General features: G+C 48.1%; 1 protein-coding gene across 4 annotated transcripts in view; it reads right to left on the minus strand.

The window, feature by feature from the left end:
* Positions 1–14,814, minus strand: part of TXNRD2 (thioredoxin reductase 2) — a 65,972-nt gene that overhangs the window by 18,799 nt on the left and 32,359 nt on the right. For all 4 annotated transcript variants that reach the window (XM_079152177.1, XM_079152174.1, XM_079152175.1 and 1 more), the window contains exons 12-14: positions 4,746–4,882; positions 1,270–1,365; positions 816–908 (exon numbers count right to left, since the gene is read on the minus strand). In XM_079152177.1, coding sequence (XP_079008303.1) covers positions 816–908; positions 1,270–1,365; positions 4,746–4,882 — 326 coding nt within the window. The remainder of the gene's footprint in view (positions 1–815; positions 909–1,269; positions 1,366–4,745; positions 4,883–14,814) is intronic.

The raw sequence follows: 14,814 nt of genomic DNA on the forward strand, positions 1-14,814 counted from the left end.
GCTTCCCTTCAGAGGACCTAGGCATATTCTGTGACCACCCTGGGGGCTGTAGCCCACCTGCCAGGGCAGATCCCCAAAAGTACTCTTGTCCCATAAAAGCTCCTTTCTTGGGACGAATGCGTGAGTATGGGCCACTGGGGCCTGCAAGGACTGGAAGAATCTGGGAAGAGAATTGGAGGCTTGAACTGGGGCATGATGGGGTCATGCCTGCTGGAGTTGCCCGGAGAGTCCCCAGAGGTATAGGTAGGAGGGGATGGGTCAACCTGGGGTAAGAGACAGAATAGAAGGGAACAGAGGTCAGAGGACACCCCAAAGGAGCCATTCCAAGTTGAGAGAGACACATGCCCCTGTGAGATGGTGAGAACCAGAGAGGCACTTGGGCCCTTGCATCTTCTGTGACAAAGACTCTTCATGCTGGAATGGGGCTGGCACTTCAATGCCCTGAGACTAGCAGGGAGCTGCTTGGACCATGGAGAGGACCCCTGATGTGTTGCACACCTCGGCATGGGGGCTAGAGGCTGCTGGACCACGCAGGCTCAGAATGAGGCATCTTGGGGCCCTTCCATAGTCACATGACATGAGCAGCAGATGGTCATTGAGACTAGAGGAGCTCAGCCCACACCAAAGCTGCCAGAGGCCTCTGCCTCCCACTGCACCATAGCCATCATTCAGGGTTTCCATATCCTGCCATGCCAATCCACAGCTCCCAGGAAGCACGGACATAAACACCCCTGTTCGCAAAGCTTACATCCAGGGTGGGACCATCTGTGGGGGTGAGGGCCACATATGCACCATCACTGCCCATAGCCCCCTACCTCAATATGCTCCTGTCCATGGCGAGCCACAGCCTCCTCTTCTGACAACCCCACACAGCCATATTCCAATGGAGTGAAGACAGTAGTGGGAACCTAGAAAGCAGGTCTGGAGTCAGGTATGCCCCCAGACCCCACAAATTGAAAGTCTCCATTGTGTAATTCAAAGAGAAGTGATCACAGGCCAGGAGGGCTCCAGTCACAGTGGCTGGCAGGCTACAAGCACAGCAAATGGATTCATTCACAGTTCTTGGGCTGCACTCTTGGATTAAACCACCACATGTGTTCATATATGTGTACAAAACGCTCACATACACATACCCACTTGCATATGCACACACGTACCATGCAAATGTAGGCATACCAGAGCACACCGCCCCCCTATGCCCTAACCAATACAGAAGATCTAGCCTCAGCTTTTTCCAGGATAGACTTGGGGGTCTTTAAGAGAACTCACATTGTTATAATCCATCAAGTCTGAGGATTGTCCGAAGAGCCGCTGGGCCAGAAGTTTCCCCGCCATGATAGCTGTGGGTGTCAGCTCAGGTCGCCCCTGATGGGAGGAACTCAAGGTTACATTAGTACCACATCCAAGGGTGCACCAACCATCACCTTCCTCGTGGGCAGCTTCCTGTTGAAACTCCCCAAACACTGTTTTCCACAGAACTGCAGTGAGTTGAGAGTTTTCCCCACTGGAGGTTGATTCTCCCATGGTGAGAAGGTGTAGGAATGCCAAGGCATTCATTAGTTTGCTTATTCTCTCAATGGCTGTTCTGGGGAGGAACCTATGCTTATAACCCTCTTTCCAGGAAAAGAAAATGAACTGCTAATGGGCTCAGCCAGGTCACCTTCACTCACTCAAAGATTCTCTCTGAACCCCTCATTCATGTTAATTAACTCAAAGGGCTGTGCCCATGACAAAGCTCAAAAGAGATCCTTGCTACAGTTCCCATTAACTGGGATTACAGCTAAAATAGGCCCCAAGTAGCCCATATGCTCCTGATACACAGCTTGAAGTGCATGGCCCAGCCCATGACAAATCCCAAATCAAAGTATCATTCTAAGGGATATTTCTCCACCTCAGGGTGTGCCCTGTCTCGGGTTTTCTTGCACATGTAGGTCTGGGATCTGTTGCCAGTCACTTCTGCAGCAGGAAATGCAGATGTTGTTTGGCATTCCAGAAATGAATAGAGATCTGCAGAGATAAACTCAGGAAAGCAGCCTGTGCATTCCACCAGGCCTGACTAACTGCGGAAACATCCATGCACACAGCACACAATATCTTATTAAACAATATCCCCCTGCCCCCAACCCTCAGGGCTCTTCCCAGCTCTGGTCTAACATTGGGAGTTAACTCTTTGTACTTTTCAAAATAACCTTTGAAACTGCAAAAAATGCCTTTGTATTTGTCGTGTGTTTCTGGCAATGTAGTTCAAAGTATTATAGTTTCTCTCACAATATTATAGGCCCTGCAGACTGGGAGCTGCATGTTAGTGCAGATGAAGGAACTTCAACTAGTAGGTGCAAAGAAGGCTTCATAGGATGCACAGAGGTGCTGGTAAGAAAACAGGTGCTATCTTAGGGTACAGCACTCACAGGATTCAACAGAAGCCTGCAAATAGATCAGCACATCCAAACTGTACACAGGCAGAAACCTAGCAATAGCACTGCCCAGCTAAGTGGGATGGAGTGAGTCGACATAGAAACCATTATTTTGATGGGTCATATACTATCCAGCAGGGAAGGGGATGGACTCTGATAGCAGGTCCCATCAGAGCTGTCCCCTAGTCATCCTCCACCTGGGGAGCCTTGGAACATCTACCTGGCAGGGTGTGGGGGTTGCATCTGGTAGCAGTGGGTGCCCAGGATCCTCCAGTGCTCTACACACAGTTTCCTGAACTTGGGTCACAGAGGTCTGAGGTGCTTGAGTGGCAGTAACTTGGCTCACATCTGAGCATTGGCAATGGCTGGTGGGTGATCCTCTGGTACACTGGGGGCCATAAAGGACTCTGTTGTCCCAGCAGGAGGGACTGGTGTGGGGGCCAGTATTTGGCAGGATTAACTCATAGCAGATAAGCAGTCTGGTCCCCAGGAACAAGGGAAAGCCTTGCCTTGCACAGCCTTCTGCCCTGACGTTTCTACACGTATGCCAAGCTTTTCCCTTGTGTGAGCCTCAGCAGAGCGCAACATGGAGGAAGTCCTTCAGCACTGATAATAATGCCCATAGCTCTAGGATGTCCCACCCAGGGACCTGCTATTCTCAGATACTGGCTCCCATTCCCTCCAGGCTCCTTGCTGGCATTTCTCAAAGTGGGTTCCAGGGTGGTCCAGGGCAGGGTAGTGTCTGTACACTCCTGAGGGCACTAGTATTCCCACCAAGTCTGCTCTGCTCCAGCACAGGGGTGGACACCCACTAGGCCCCCTCTGTTAACTCCTTCCAGGTCTCTCCTGATTCCTAGTATTACACATCTTTTGACATCTGAAATAGTGTACTTACTATCATCTATGACCCTTTCCAAGATACATCACCACGTGGGGTGTGACATTTGCTCCTGCAGTGTCCCCAGTACCCAGAAAAATGCCTGGTATGCAGTGGGCACTCAAATAATACCTGATGTATGAATGTGCATTAATATATTGGGGTGGGTTGAACAGAGACTTAGAAAATTCATGACTGCCTGCAATCTCAGAATGTGTCCTTATTTGGAAACAGGGTCTTTGCAGATATAATTAAGGTTGCAGTGGATTGGGATGGGCCCTAAATCTGATGGGGAACTTTTCTAGGAGACAAATAAGGGTACAAAGACACGTACATGGAGGAGATGGGGTACACTGAAGTGATGTGGTCAGGATTCAAGCAACTCACAGGGCCATCAGAAATTGGAGGAGACAAGAAAAATCCTTCTCTGGCAGGTCCTGGGGTGTGCAGCCTGGCCTACACCTTTGTTTCAGACTTCCAGCCCCCAGAATGTGAGAGATGAATATCTGTTGTTTTAAGCCACTGAGTTTATGGTGATTTGTTGTAACAAATCAGGACATGAACACACACATGGATGACATTGGCATATCTCACTGTAAAGAGGTGACAGGGCCTGGGAATGCAGAGAGCACCTCTCAGCTTATTTGACCAGGGACCTCCTGAGGCACCTTCCCCTGAATACATTAAAAACATGCAGGTCAGGCCAACTGCTCCTGAGGATGTGGGGACAGTGTCCCGAGACTGACCATGCAGGTTTCTTGCTGAGGGCCCATAAAGGAGAGGGATGGTGACTAGATGCCTCTCAAGCTAGGAGGGGGGTCCAGAGCCTTCCACCAGGGTCTCACTAGGGAGGTGGTACAGTCCCTACTTTCCAGGGGACATAGTAAGGCAGGGAAGTAGCTGTAGTGCAGACCTGGTGGATGGAGGCAGACTCCAAGGTCTTTGTGTCTTCCTTGGATTGAACCCCCGACCCAGGAAAGATCAACACTGGTCCCCATTCACAGCAACAGTAAGAAGCAGAGGCCCTGCTCCCATGTGATAACCTAATCAGGGATGGAACTGAATCTGCCTGCAGATCAGAGGGAAACATGAGGTGAAGAGGGCAGAGCCAGGAAGGGCTGAACTGAGCCTGCCCTTCTATTCCTGTGGGGACAGAATGGCCCTACGGCCACATCCAGCAATGCCATTTGTGAGATTTGGCTAATAGAGCTTACAGTTATTTTTTAAAGCTATCTCACTCTAACTCTCCACAGAAAGGAAAAGCTTTTGAAAGAACTGAGTCTAACACCCAATTCTTTCTAGAATATCAACCCCTAAGGTTTGGCCCAATGCCTCTGTAATTGAAGAAAGGTCTCTTTTCCATGTGACAGCAGCCACAGGAACACAGCCCAGCTGGGATAGGTAGGTGGGGGGATACTGGCCACCGGGGATGGACAGAGGGGCATAGGTCATACCTCAGCAACATCTCCAATGGCATAGATGTTGGGGACAGAGGTGACCTCCTGGGCATCAACAATGATCTTTTGATTCTCGGGGTTTATATTCACTCCAACTTCCTCCAGATTCAGATTTCTCGTTTCTGGAATTCGACCTGAAGGAAATATAGAGATGGTTGAAAGATTTTCTTCAGCAGTTCTAGCCTAGATTCCTTTTATTTAAAACATTTCTTGGAGCTGGGCATGGCTGTGGTATACCTATAGTCTCAGCTACTTAGAAGACAAAGGGAGGAGGATCACCGGAGCCCAGAAGTTTGAGGTTAGCCTGGACAACATAGTGAAACCCCTGTCTCAAAAAAAAAAAAAGAGGAGGAGAAGGAGAAGGAGGAGGAGGAGAAGGAGGAGGAAAAGGAAGAGAAGGAGGAGGAAAAGAAGGAGAATGAGGAGAAAAGGAAGAGAAGGAGGAGGAAGAAAAAGATTAACACACTTCTCAAAATGGTCTTAGAAATGGTTAAATGTGGGCTGGCGATATAGGTCAGTTGGTAGAGTGCTTGCCTCGCATGCACAAGGCCCTGGGTTCAGTTCAATCCCCAGCACCACCACCACCAAAAAAAAAAAAGGAAGAAAGAAATGGTCAATATAAAATACAGATGGTCTCAAAGGGCTTCTGGCTTCTGCAGTTTTGCAGATAAGCGGCTTCATCATGGAATGGCGCAGGGGGTGCCTGTTATGAACATTTATCAAATGATACAACTACACTACTGCATATGGTGGGATGTCACCCACTGAAGAGGGAAGCATCTCAGGGGCTGCCTTCTGGCATGTGGGGAAGGAGCAGATGCTTGAAAATGCAATTGCTGCCCAGTGCTAGAAATGACTCCAGAACCTTCCATGGGACCCAACCCAGCCTGCACCACCACCAGTGATGGCAAGAATAGTTCTGGTACTGACTTCATCTTGAGAAACCAGCCCTTCCTTGGGAACAGAGTGGAGCTGTTAGCAACTAGTGCTCTGTCCTTGCCGTGTCACTGCTGCAGCCCACTGCCATTAGGCACCAAGAACATAGTCCCCAGACTTTGTGAGTCCAGCTGGGCCTCCTTTGAGGGATACCAAAATACTCTGAGGGCCTCTTTCTCATCTGGACAGGCTGAGGCACAGTTGGATGTGTCCTGGGATGAAGTCTCAGTTAATGCTCAAGTCACCCCCTGAGGGTGTGTGCATAGGGCCTCCTTTTATACTAATGATACCTTCTTTATTCCTTTGGTTGTTTTCTTTTTCCCCCAGTACTGGAGATCAAACCAAGGACCTTTGTGTGCTAGTTAAGTGTTCTACCATTGAACTATATCCCTAGACCCTTTCCTTTGGTTGTAACATGAAGAGGTTGCATATTATTTTTTGTTTCTGACAATGAAGAGGAGGTCTGGCCCCCACAACCCAGGGTAGGACAACTTAGGCCCTAGAAGTAACCCTACATGGACCCTTCAACTGACATGCTGCCATAGACAGTGCTTCCTGGAGGTGGGCCCTGGGCCCTTGGTAGGCTCTGCTTTGGACTACTATATGCTAGGAGATGACTGCCTGGGGTTGCCTGCCCCGCCATCAACAAGAAAACCTGGACAAGTCCCTTTTCTATGAGCTTTAGTGTTCTCATCTGTAAAAGGTGCCAATGTGAGATTCAGACAAGATGAGGCATGTGGCTCACATGGAGATTTCTCCACCATCCTGCCTTAATGGTCACATGGGAAGCCATGAGCCCACTGAAGAGCCAGTTAGTCTGCCTGAACTTTAGCACAGGGAATCCCTATGCTGATGAGTCAGGGGGGCTCCTTAGGTTAATCTGAGTGGCTTCTTAGATGGAGTAAGGAAAGGCACACAGCAAGGCAGTGAGTATGCAGAGCATCCTTGTGAGGATGGAGGAAATGCACATGTACATACATGTACTCACATAACACACACAAACATTTGCAAAAGGAATCAATGAAAGTATAAAAGCCCTATCCTACAGAAAGGGAGAGAAGAGGACAGAGGGACAGAGATGGAAACAAGACTGGTCTAAACACAACTTGTGACACCTTTTCTTTTTTAAATTCTACACAATTATATATTAAAAAAATAAAATTATATTAATGCAGGAAAAAATTCCTAAAAACCATAAACAACCTAAAATGAATTAACCTAACTTCATATAATGTTGGTTACAGAGCACACACAAAAAAAGTATCATAGTTGTACCTATGGGAGACTGGTTCCAGGAACTTCTGCCCACCCCCATCAGGGATAATAATGCTCAAGTGCCTTATACAAAATGGCATAGTGTTTGCATATAATCTACCCACATCCTCCTGTACGCTTTATCTCTACATTATTGATAATATCTAATACAATGTCAATGCTAAATAATTGTTACACCATATTGTTTAAGTAATCATGACAAGACAAAAAGTCTGTACATGTTCAGTACAGTGAAGCAGCACAGTATTTTAAATAAGTATTTTCCATCCGCAGTTGGTTGAATCCATGGACAAAGGTTGACATTTTTTTGGTACCAGGGATTGAAACTCAGGGTCCTTAACCACTGAACTACATCCCCAGTCCTTTTTTTTTTTTTTTCAATTAAGAAAGGGTCTCACTAAGTTGCTTAGGGCCTTGCTAAGTTGCTGAGGCTGGCCTCAAACTTGTAATCCTCCTGCCTCAGCCTCCTGAGTTGCTGGGATTACAGGTGTGTTGCCACTGCACCTGGCTCAACTACTGTTGAAGAGATAGAAGTAGCCCATGTTTCCATGGGGCATCCTTAGAGGATTATATCCTAATAGTGATACAAGCCACAAAGAAGTCTAATGTGTCACTCAAAGAGAACAGTTAAGACCCTATAATTTCAAATTTCAACTATAAATCACAATTTCGTTTCTAAAATATGAAGTTCTGGGCTCTGATCTAGCAGCAGAAATGACTGAGTGACCCTCGCCCCAGAATGGGATCTCTAAATGCCTCCCACCGAGATCAGGCTCTGCCTGGTCTAGATGGCTTGTGGATGAGGCAGAGTATGATCAAAGATACCACACAACAGAGAAGGCCAGGCAGCTTGGAAAAATAGCACACCCCAAAGGGAAAATACCTATGACCCAGGGCACTCATAGGAGTGGTTGCTCTGTCCAAGTAGAGTGCAAGCCCCATGACTGTCTTGCATTTTGGGGTGTGGGATGTCTATGTGGAGCTCCAAGTGAGCTGACTACCTGGCACTTCCCTACATGGCCCTTCCTAGGAGGAGCACTCTTCTCTCCACTCTATTGGGCCCCCAGGACTCCCCTGAAGCATTCACCATCCCCTGTTACTAGGCGCCTCTTAGAGGCAAGCTCCTCATATCAGAATGGGTTCACATTCCTCTCTGCTAACAGAATGAGTGGACAGTTTGTGGCCATGTATCTCCATAGTCCAATAGTATGTCCTGAAGTGGGTGCTGTGTTACATGCAAGTCAACAAGAGCCAGCAATGAATATTTGCAAGCTCATGCTCTGCCCAGACTCTCAGATCAGGCCCACAAACTCCTTATCAGGGAGCCATCACAGGTGGTGAATGAGCAGGGCTGGCAGCCAGGTCTCCCAGCCACTCCATGTCCTGAAGTCCTCTCCCACATGCCCCAAGTGGCTGCCCAGCAAACAGTTCCAGTTTTGAGACTTCACAGTTGAGGTCTCAAAAAAAAAAAAAAAAGGAGCTGGGATTTGGGGCAATGTCTGAATCACATCACACATATTTGGAGCCTACTAATCTTGCTTTCGGATGAAAAGCCAGGAGGGGTGGTGGTAGTCCCTGGTAGCATCAGCATGGCTGTCCCCTCCAGACTTCACACAGCTCTGGGCCTGCAGGCAGAGAGGCAACATATGGGCCTTGTCATAGCTGAGCTGTCAGTGGAGGTCCCTTTAGCATCAAAATCTGAGGAGTATGACCTGGCTGAGCCTAATCCAGCAGGAGTAGGGTGCTCTTGGCTCCCAGTGGTTCAAGGTGATTCCCCAATGACAAAAGTGATTTGCTTTTAGAGGTATCATTTTATCAGCTCTTGGAGTCTCAGACAAAACAGAGTTTAGCAGGCAGCAGTCGGGAAGTGGGTGGCACCCACCTGAACTTCTGGGCAGATGAAGCCCCTATGTAAAGGAAACTTTAAGTCTCCAGCTGCTGCCCCAGAGCGGAAAGTCAAAACACAGAGGCTCAGCTAAGCCAAGTTGCTCAAGTTCATGGGAGGCTGGCTCCAGCCTCTTGGCGCTGCTAGGCCACAGGAACTGGGTGTCAGGTGGGTTGGCACCAGTCAGGATCAGCCCAGACTCAGTGGCGTGAGACCACATCAGAGGAAGGAGCAGGGGCCACATGGGTAGGGCTGGTGCATGCAGAAGATATGGGTCCCTCAGGCTAGGAGCCCATAGCTCAATTGTTGGGTCCCTCCCCATGCTGGTCTGTCCAGCTCACCAGCTGCTTCCTGGTGACAGCTCTGTGTTGGAGCTAAAGCAATTAGCTGCAATGCTGGCCACCTTGTGTACACACACTCCCCTGTATATATATATATATATATGCGCACATGTATGTGCATATATATGGGTATATGAGCATACAGAGATTATGTGTGTGTATGCACACATGTGAGAGCATGTGTACAGCCTACTACTCCTAAGCTACAAACCAGCACAGTATTTTACTCTCTGGACACTGTATGCAATTGTCACAATGGAAATTATTTGTGCATCTAAATATATTTGTTTGCATCAGTACCACCACAAACAATTATTGCATTACAATGTTATAATAGCTGTGAAGTGGTCATTATGCAATAGAAAATTTTCAGTTCTATTATAAACCTTATAGTCACACTGTTGATCAAAATATTGATTGATTGATTGGTACTGGAAACTAAGCCCAAGGGTGTTTTGCCAGTGAATCACATTCCCAGCCTTTTGTACCTTGCTAAATTGCTTAGGGCCTTGCTAAATTGCTGAGGCTGCCCTTGAACTTGCAATCCTCCTGCCTCAGCTTCCCAAGTCACTGGGATTATAGGTATGTGCCATTGAGCCTGGCTAAAATGTCATTACATTTAAAAGCAGTTGCAGGAGTTAATGGAGGTATTGAACCAAGTGGTCTCCACAATCCATTTCAAGGACAGGACTTTTTAGGACATATTGTATGTGTACATTTGGGAAGTATGTGAGAATATGAATATGTGGGAAATAGATGGCTGGATGGAAAAGGAACGGACAGTGTGGCAAAGAACTTGCCCAGCATATTCTGTTGCATGCTTATTGATACTTTCGGAATAGATGGTAAAGGAGGGAGGAAGAGAGAGACCAAGACAGGCAGTGAAGTCCAGCCTTGAGAAGGGCAGCTATGGGTATACCAGTGAAGTCCAACCTTGAGAAGAGCAGAGTTTAGAAGTTATGTTGGCAGGGGTTGACCCTAGTGGGCAGAGGCCAGCTCCATCCAGGTGCTCCACATCGTGGGGCCATGTCTTAAAGCTATGACAGGCCCTGCCAGCCAGGGCACTAAGACCTGAGCCCCTACTCTGGGCCTGGCTAAGTATAGGACTATTAGTGGCTACAGAGGAGACAGGGTGGCCCCATGACCTCAAACATATCCCATAACCACCAGAAACTGCTCCCTTATACTCAGAGCAAGGTCATATCTCCCTGCTGGTGCTGAGGATCCACTCAGGTGTTGTAGGTACCCCCTCAGTTTGGGGCTGAATCTCTAGTAGATGAGGAATAGGTGCCAAGGTCAATAAATAGGGTAGCTTTAGCCACACTGGGCCTAGTCCCAGTGGGCCCTACATGGTGTGAGAAGCAAGATGCAGGTCAACATGCCCTGAGCATCTCCTTGACAATTTTTCTCTTGTTTTATGCAACTATAAAGGTCACTCAGCCAATTTTTTTGGGGGGAAAGAGATCCTATGTCTGTTATTCTGCACACTGTGCTCAGAGTTTTCTCAGTCCCAGCTGGGTCCCAGGATGCCAGCTCTAGGTCTCTTTGCAGGGGCCTTTGTACTTTTTGTAGCTCCAGCCTCATGGCCTCAACTCTAGAAAGCCTAGTGTGGTATTTGTCAAGAAATATTGAACAGGGCTGGGGATATAGCTCAGCTGGTTGAGTGCTTGCCTCGCAAGCACAAGGCCCTGGGTTCAAATCCCCAGCACCACAAAAAAAAAAAAAAAAAAAAAAAAAAGAAAGAAAGAAAAGAAATATTGAACAGTCTCCACCTGGGGTGGGATATTTAGTGATTTCTGAGCCTCTCCTTCCCAGATACCACCAGGCTAGACAACCAGGGCACTTCTTTGTTTATGGTTGCTTGGTTTCTTGGGACAAATCCTCAGAGAAGGGACAGCTAGACAGAAGGGTGAAGCTTCCCAGTCACTCAGGATGGCTTCTCCTCCTTCCCCTTCTCCTCCTCCTCGTTCTTCTTCCTTATTGGTATCAGGGATTGAACCCAGGGGCACTTAACCACTGAGTCACACCCCCAGCCCTTTTTTAATTTTTTATTTTGAGACAGGGTCTTGGTAAGTTGCTCAAAGCCTTGCTAAATTGCTGAACCTGGATTTGAATTTGCAATCCTCTTGCCTCAGCCTCCCAAGTCGCTGGGATTACAAGCAAGTGCCACTACACTTGGCAGATGGCTTATTCTTGAACTACATACTTTCACTGGGGAAGAGGGGTGGCTCAGAGGTTTCTCTCATACTGTTTTAATTTATACTTCTTTGATGATTAATAAATTAAGTACTTTCTGGCCACATGTTTACTAACTATTGTTCTTTGGTAGATTGCCAGTTCTTGCCTTTTCTCATTCATTGACAGACATCTTCATTGGTTTTCCTGATAAGAGTTTCTTATGTAGATGATATATAATGCTCTGTCGTATTTTCTGCAAATGATGAGGGCATTAAAATTCCAGGTATAAATGGACATTCTCACTTCCTCCTCTGAGTAAATATGTGGATGAATCTTTGACGGGGGATATTCAGTAAGCCCTATGCTAAAACCTCTGGCCACTGGAGCTGCCTTCTTTCCCAGGCCCAGCCATGTGATCTGCCAATAGGACAGCCCCTCACTCTAGCTCAGGGACCCCGAAGTGGGCAGGATTTGGCCCCTGAGAACACTCAGAACACTGGGGAAGGACCAGATCTCTTCCAATCATACTGGTAGTCCTACTAGCTGCTGATGCTGGCCCAGGGGTAGTCCATCCACCATGCCTGCCAGTCAGTCCTTCTCCAAGGAGGGGTCAGAGAGGGCTATAGGACAAAAACCACCCAGAAGGCAGGCATCATTCATTACTACCTGCTCTGCTGGACACAAGTGATCCTCCTTTCCTCTTCCTTCATCCTCTCCCTCCTCCTCTTCTTTTTCTTGAATGGCTCCTTCTCAATGACTCCCAGGTCCTCCACCCACAGCTATGAGACCCCAGGTGCAGGTTCCTGGTAGGTTTGGCCTGGGGAGGTATAAGGTTCTCCAGACTACTATGTCCATGCTCTATAGTACCTATCAGCTCCTTCCCAGTGTCTGAGCACTCAGCCATGGGGGCTAAGTCTTCCTTCATGGACTTCAGGAGGCACCACACCCTGATCCACCTATTCCTTCTCACAGGGCTCAGAATATTTCCGTCACGAATTCCCAGACTTGGGGAACTCCGTTCTGTTTAGCCTTTGACCTTCTCTCTGGCTGCCTGGCATTCTACAGGGGGAGGGACATTCTGCAGGGACTTGCATGGACTGTGTCTGTAACGTTGGGGAGGCTTGACTGAATACAGTTGAGCTAAGATGGTCACTATGTAAACACAAGCAACCAGTCCTGGGTGGAAGAGTCACAGGCTGTGGCCCCTCTGGGCCAATGCCCTTCTTGGGCACTGAGGGATCCCCACCATAGTCTTCCCAGCCTCCCTGGCCATGGGTCAGGAGCATATACTACGTGAGGTGAAGTGTACGTACATGGGGCAGCTCCTGTGGCAGCCTTCACACAGAGGCCAGATAGACGTGGAGAAGCCAAGCTACAGTGCCCAAAAACCAGGGCTTGCTGGCTTCCCTTACACCATTTCAGAGACTCAGAAGTGGGCATATGACACTAAGTTGTCTAAGACAAAGGTTGAAAGAGAGGAAATAGCCTCAGTGGCTAGAAGTGAGAATCAGGCTGATTTCTTCACCCAGGTTTCATCTGCCAGTCTTGAGAAGTTCTCCAGGCAGACCTCACTGCCCCCCTAGGCATTCAGGATAGCAGGAACAACACCATCCAGGCTGCAGGCCCCGGAGATGCAATGAGGCCCCTCTGCTACACACTGGCTCTTCCCACTACTGGCAGGACTCTGGTGGCCCAGAGATGGATGTACCGGATGGAGTCTTTGTCATCTTTCTAAGAAAGGGACAGAGAACCATCCAGAGGGACCTGGGATGTTGAAAGGCACATGACAATCTCAGCTCTGGGTTTTCCCAAGACTGAACTCCAGAAGCATTCTTTCCCTTCTTTAACACCCAAAGTTCGGCTAGACCTTAGGCATGTCTACACTGCAGGGGCATCTGCTGGGATGCCCATCCTGGTCCCTTTCCCCAGACAGCTGTGAATTCAGGCCACAACTGGTTAACTTGATGGGCGAATTCGAGCCCGCAGTGGCCTGTGTGCAGGCTGACTGTCTTCACTCAGCGCTGTAATCGGCACATCTGCAGACAGGAAATCCTCCTTGCTGAAGTTCCCAGTCTATTATCTGAGACACCTGGTGTGGGCGGGTGATTCAGAGACAAACAATGAGGGGGCCCCCTGCACAGCAATTAACTGCTTTAACTGCTAATGTGTTTAATCCACCAAGTGGAGATCAAGGCTATGCCGAGGAAGAGGCTGAGTCCTCTTCAGCTTCCAGACTTGCAGCACTCACTTCATGATGCTAACATGAAGGGCTCAAGGGCTGCAGGACACAGGCCACTCCGAAGGTCCATTGCAGTGTCTGGGCCCCTTCTGTGTGTGTTCTTGGAGACAAAAAAGGCATCCTTTCCTTTTCTGTTTTTTTTTTAAACACCTATCAAAGACCAGCTTGTTTGGACACAATGCTTGCTGCTCAGGACAAGAAGCACCATCCAAGGAGATGCTAGTGGTGCCAGATATGCAGCCCCCCAAGGCATTTTATTTTAACCTTCTGGAACGGATCATCCTTTATTACAAGTAGAAATAATGCTTGTTTAAAGGCTTATCAGTGCAAACCAGCAGAAAAGATTACCAGTTGTTAAACTGGGAAGTGGCTCCTGAATGTTTACAAAACCTGGCTCAGAGGGAGCAGCAAAGTCAGCACATGCCTGTGCTCCCCCCTCCCACCTCCCAGAAGGCGTGCCAGAAACTGCTGCCGCCACTGCCACAGCCCTGGGGAAGCAAGGTCAAAGGCCAAGGACTGTGAAAAGCTTACATCCCCAGCATCAATCACACCAGGCAGACTGTCTGGGGGATGCTCTTTTTGAAAATACAAAATATAGAATGGACTTTCAGTGGGGGAGGGTGTGTGTATGCAGCATGGCAACTCTGCCAGGCAGAGGCCTTATTTGTCTCCTGCCAGGGACCTTCCTGGAAGATGGGAGGACTCGGGGTTTTCCAAAGGCATGGTCCTTGGCTCTCTTGAGCCACTGCCATCCAACAGCATCTGCTGCATTGCCCACCCCTCCATTCAAAGGTGAGATAAGGGTTCTGTGTGCCAATGGTGGGAGTACAGAAGACAAAGGGGCAGGCTGGGGAGTGGGTAGGAAACAAGAAACTGGTCACCTCACTGATTAGAATGGAGTTTAACACTTTTTGCTCCAAAAGGTGTACCTAATCCTTTGTAGTGGTCATCATACTGAACTTGCTTAAATTTTACTTCTACAATTTGACCAAGAACATTTCCTTTGGTAACTGGTCAACTTTGGGTCAAGAAGTGCTAAAGACACTCCAGGGCATTTCAGATCCCTGCTCATCCAATGTACTCTTGTGTTCACTATATATAAGTGGAAGGTCTGAATACTTCATTTCAATTTTCATGTGTTCTAAACAACTCAGGAAAAATAGATGCTTTTTTTTTTTTTTTTTCCAGAAGCATATTGTTCTGTGATACAGC

This window comes from Sciurus vulgaris (genome assembly GCF_902686455.1).
Source record: "Sciurus vulgaris genome assembly, chromosome: 8".
In the NCBI taxonomy this organism is placed as follows: domain Eukaryota; kingdom Metazoa; phylum Chordata; class Mammalia; order Rodentia; family Sciuridae; genus Sciurus; species Sciurus vulgaris.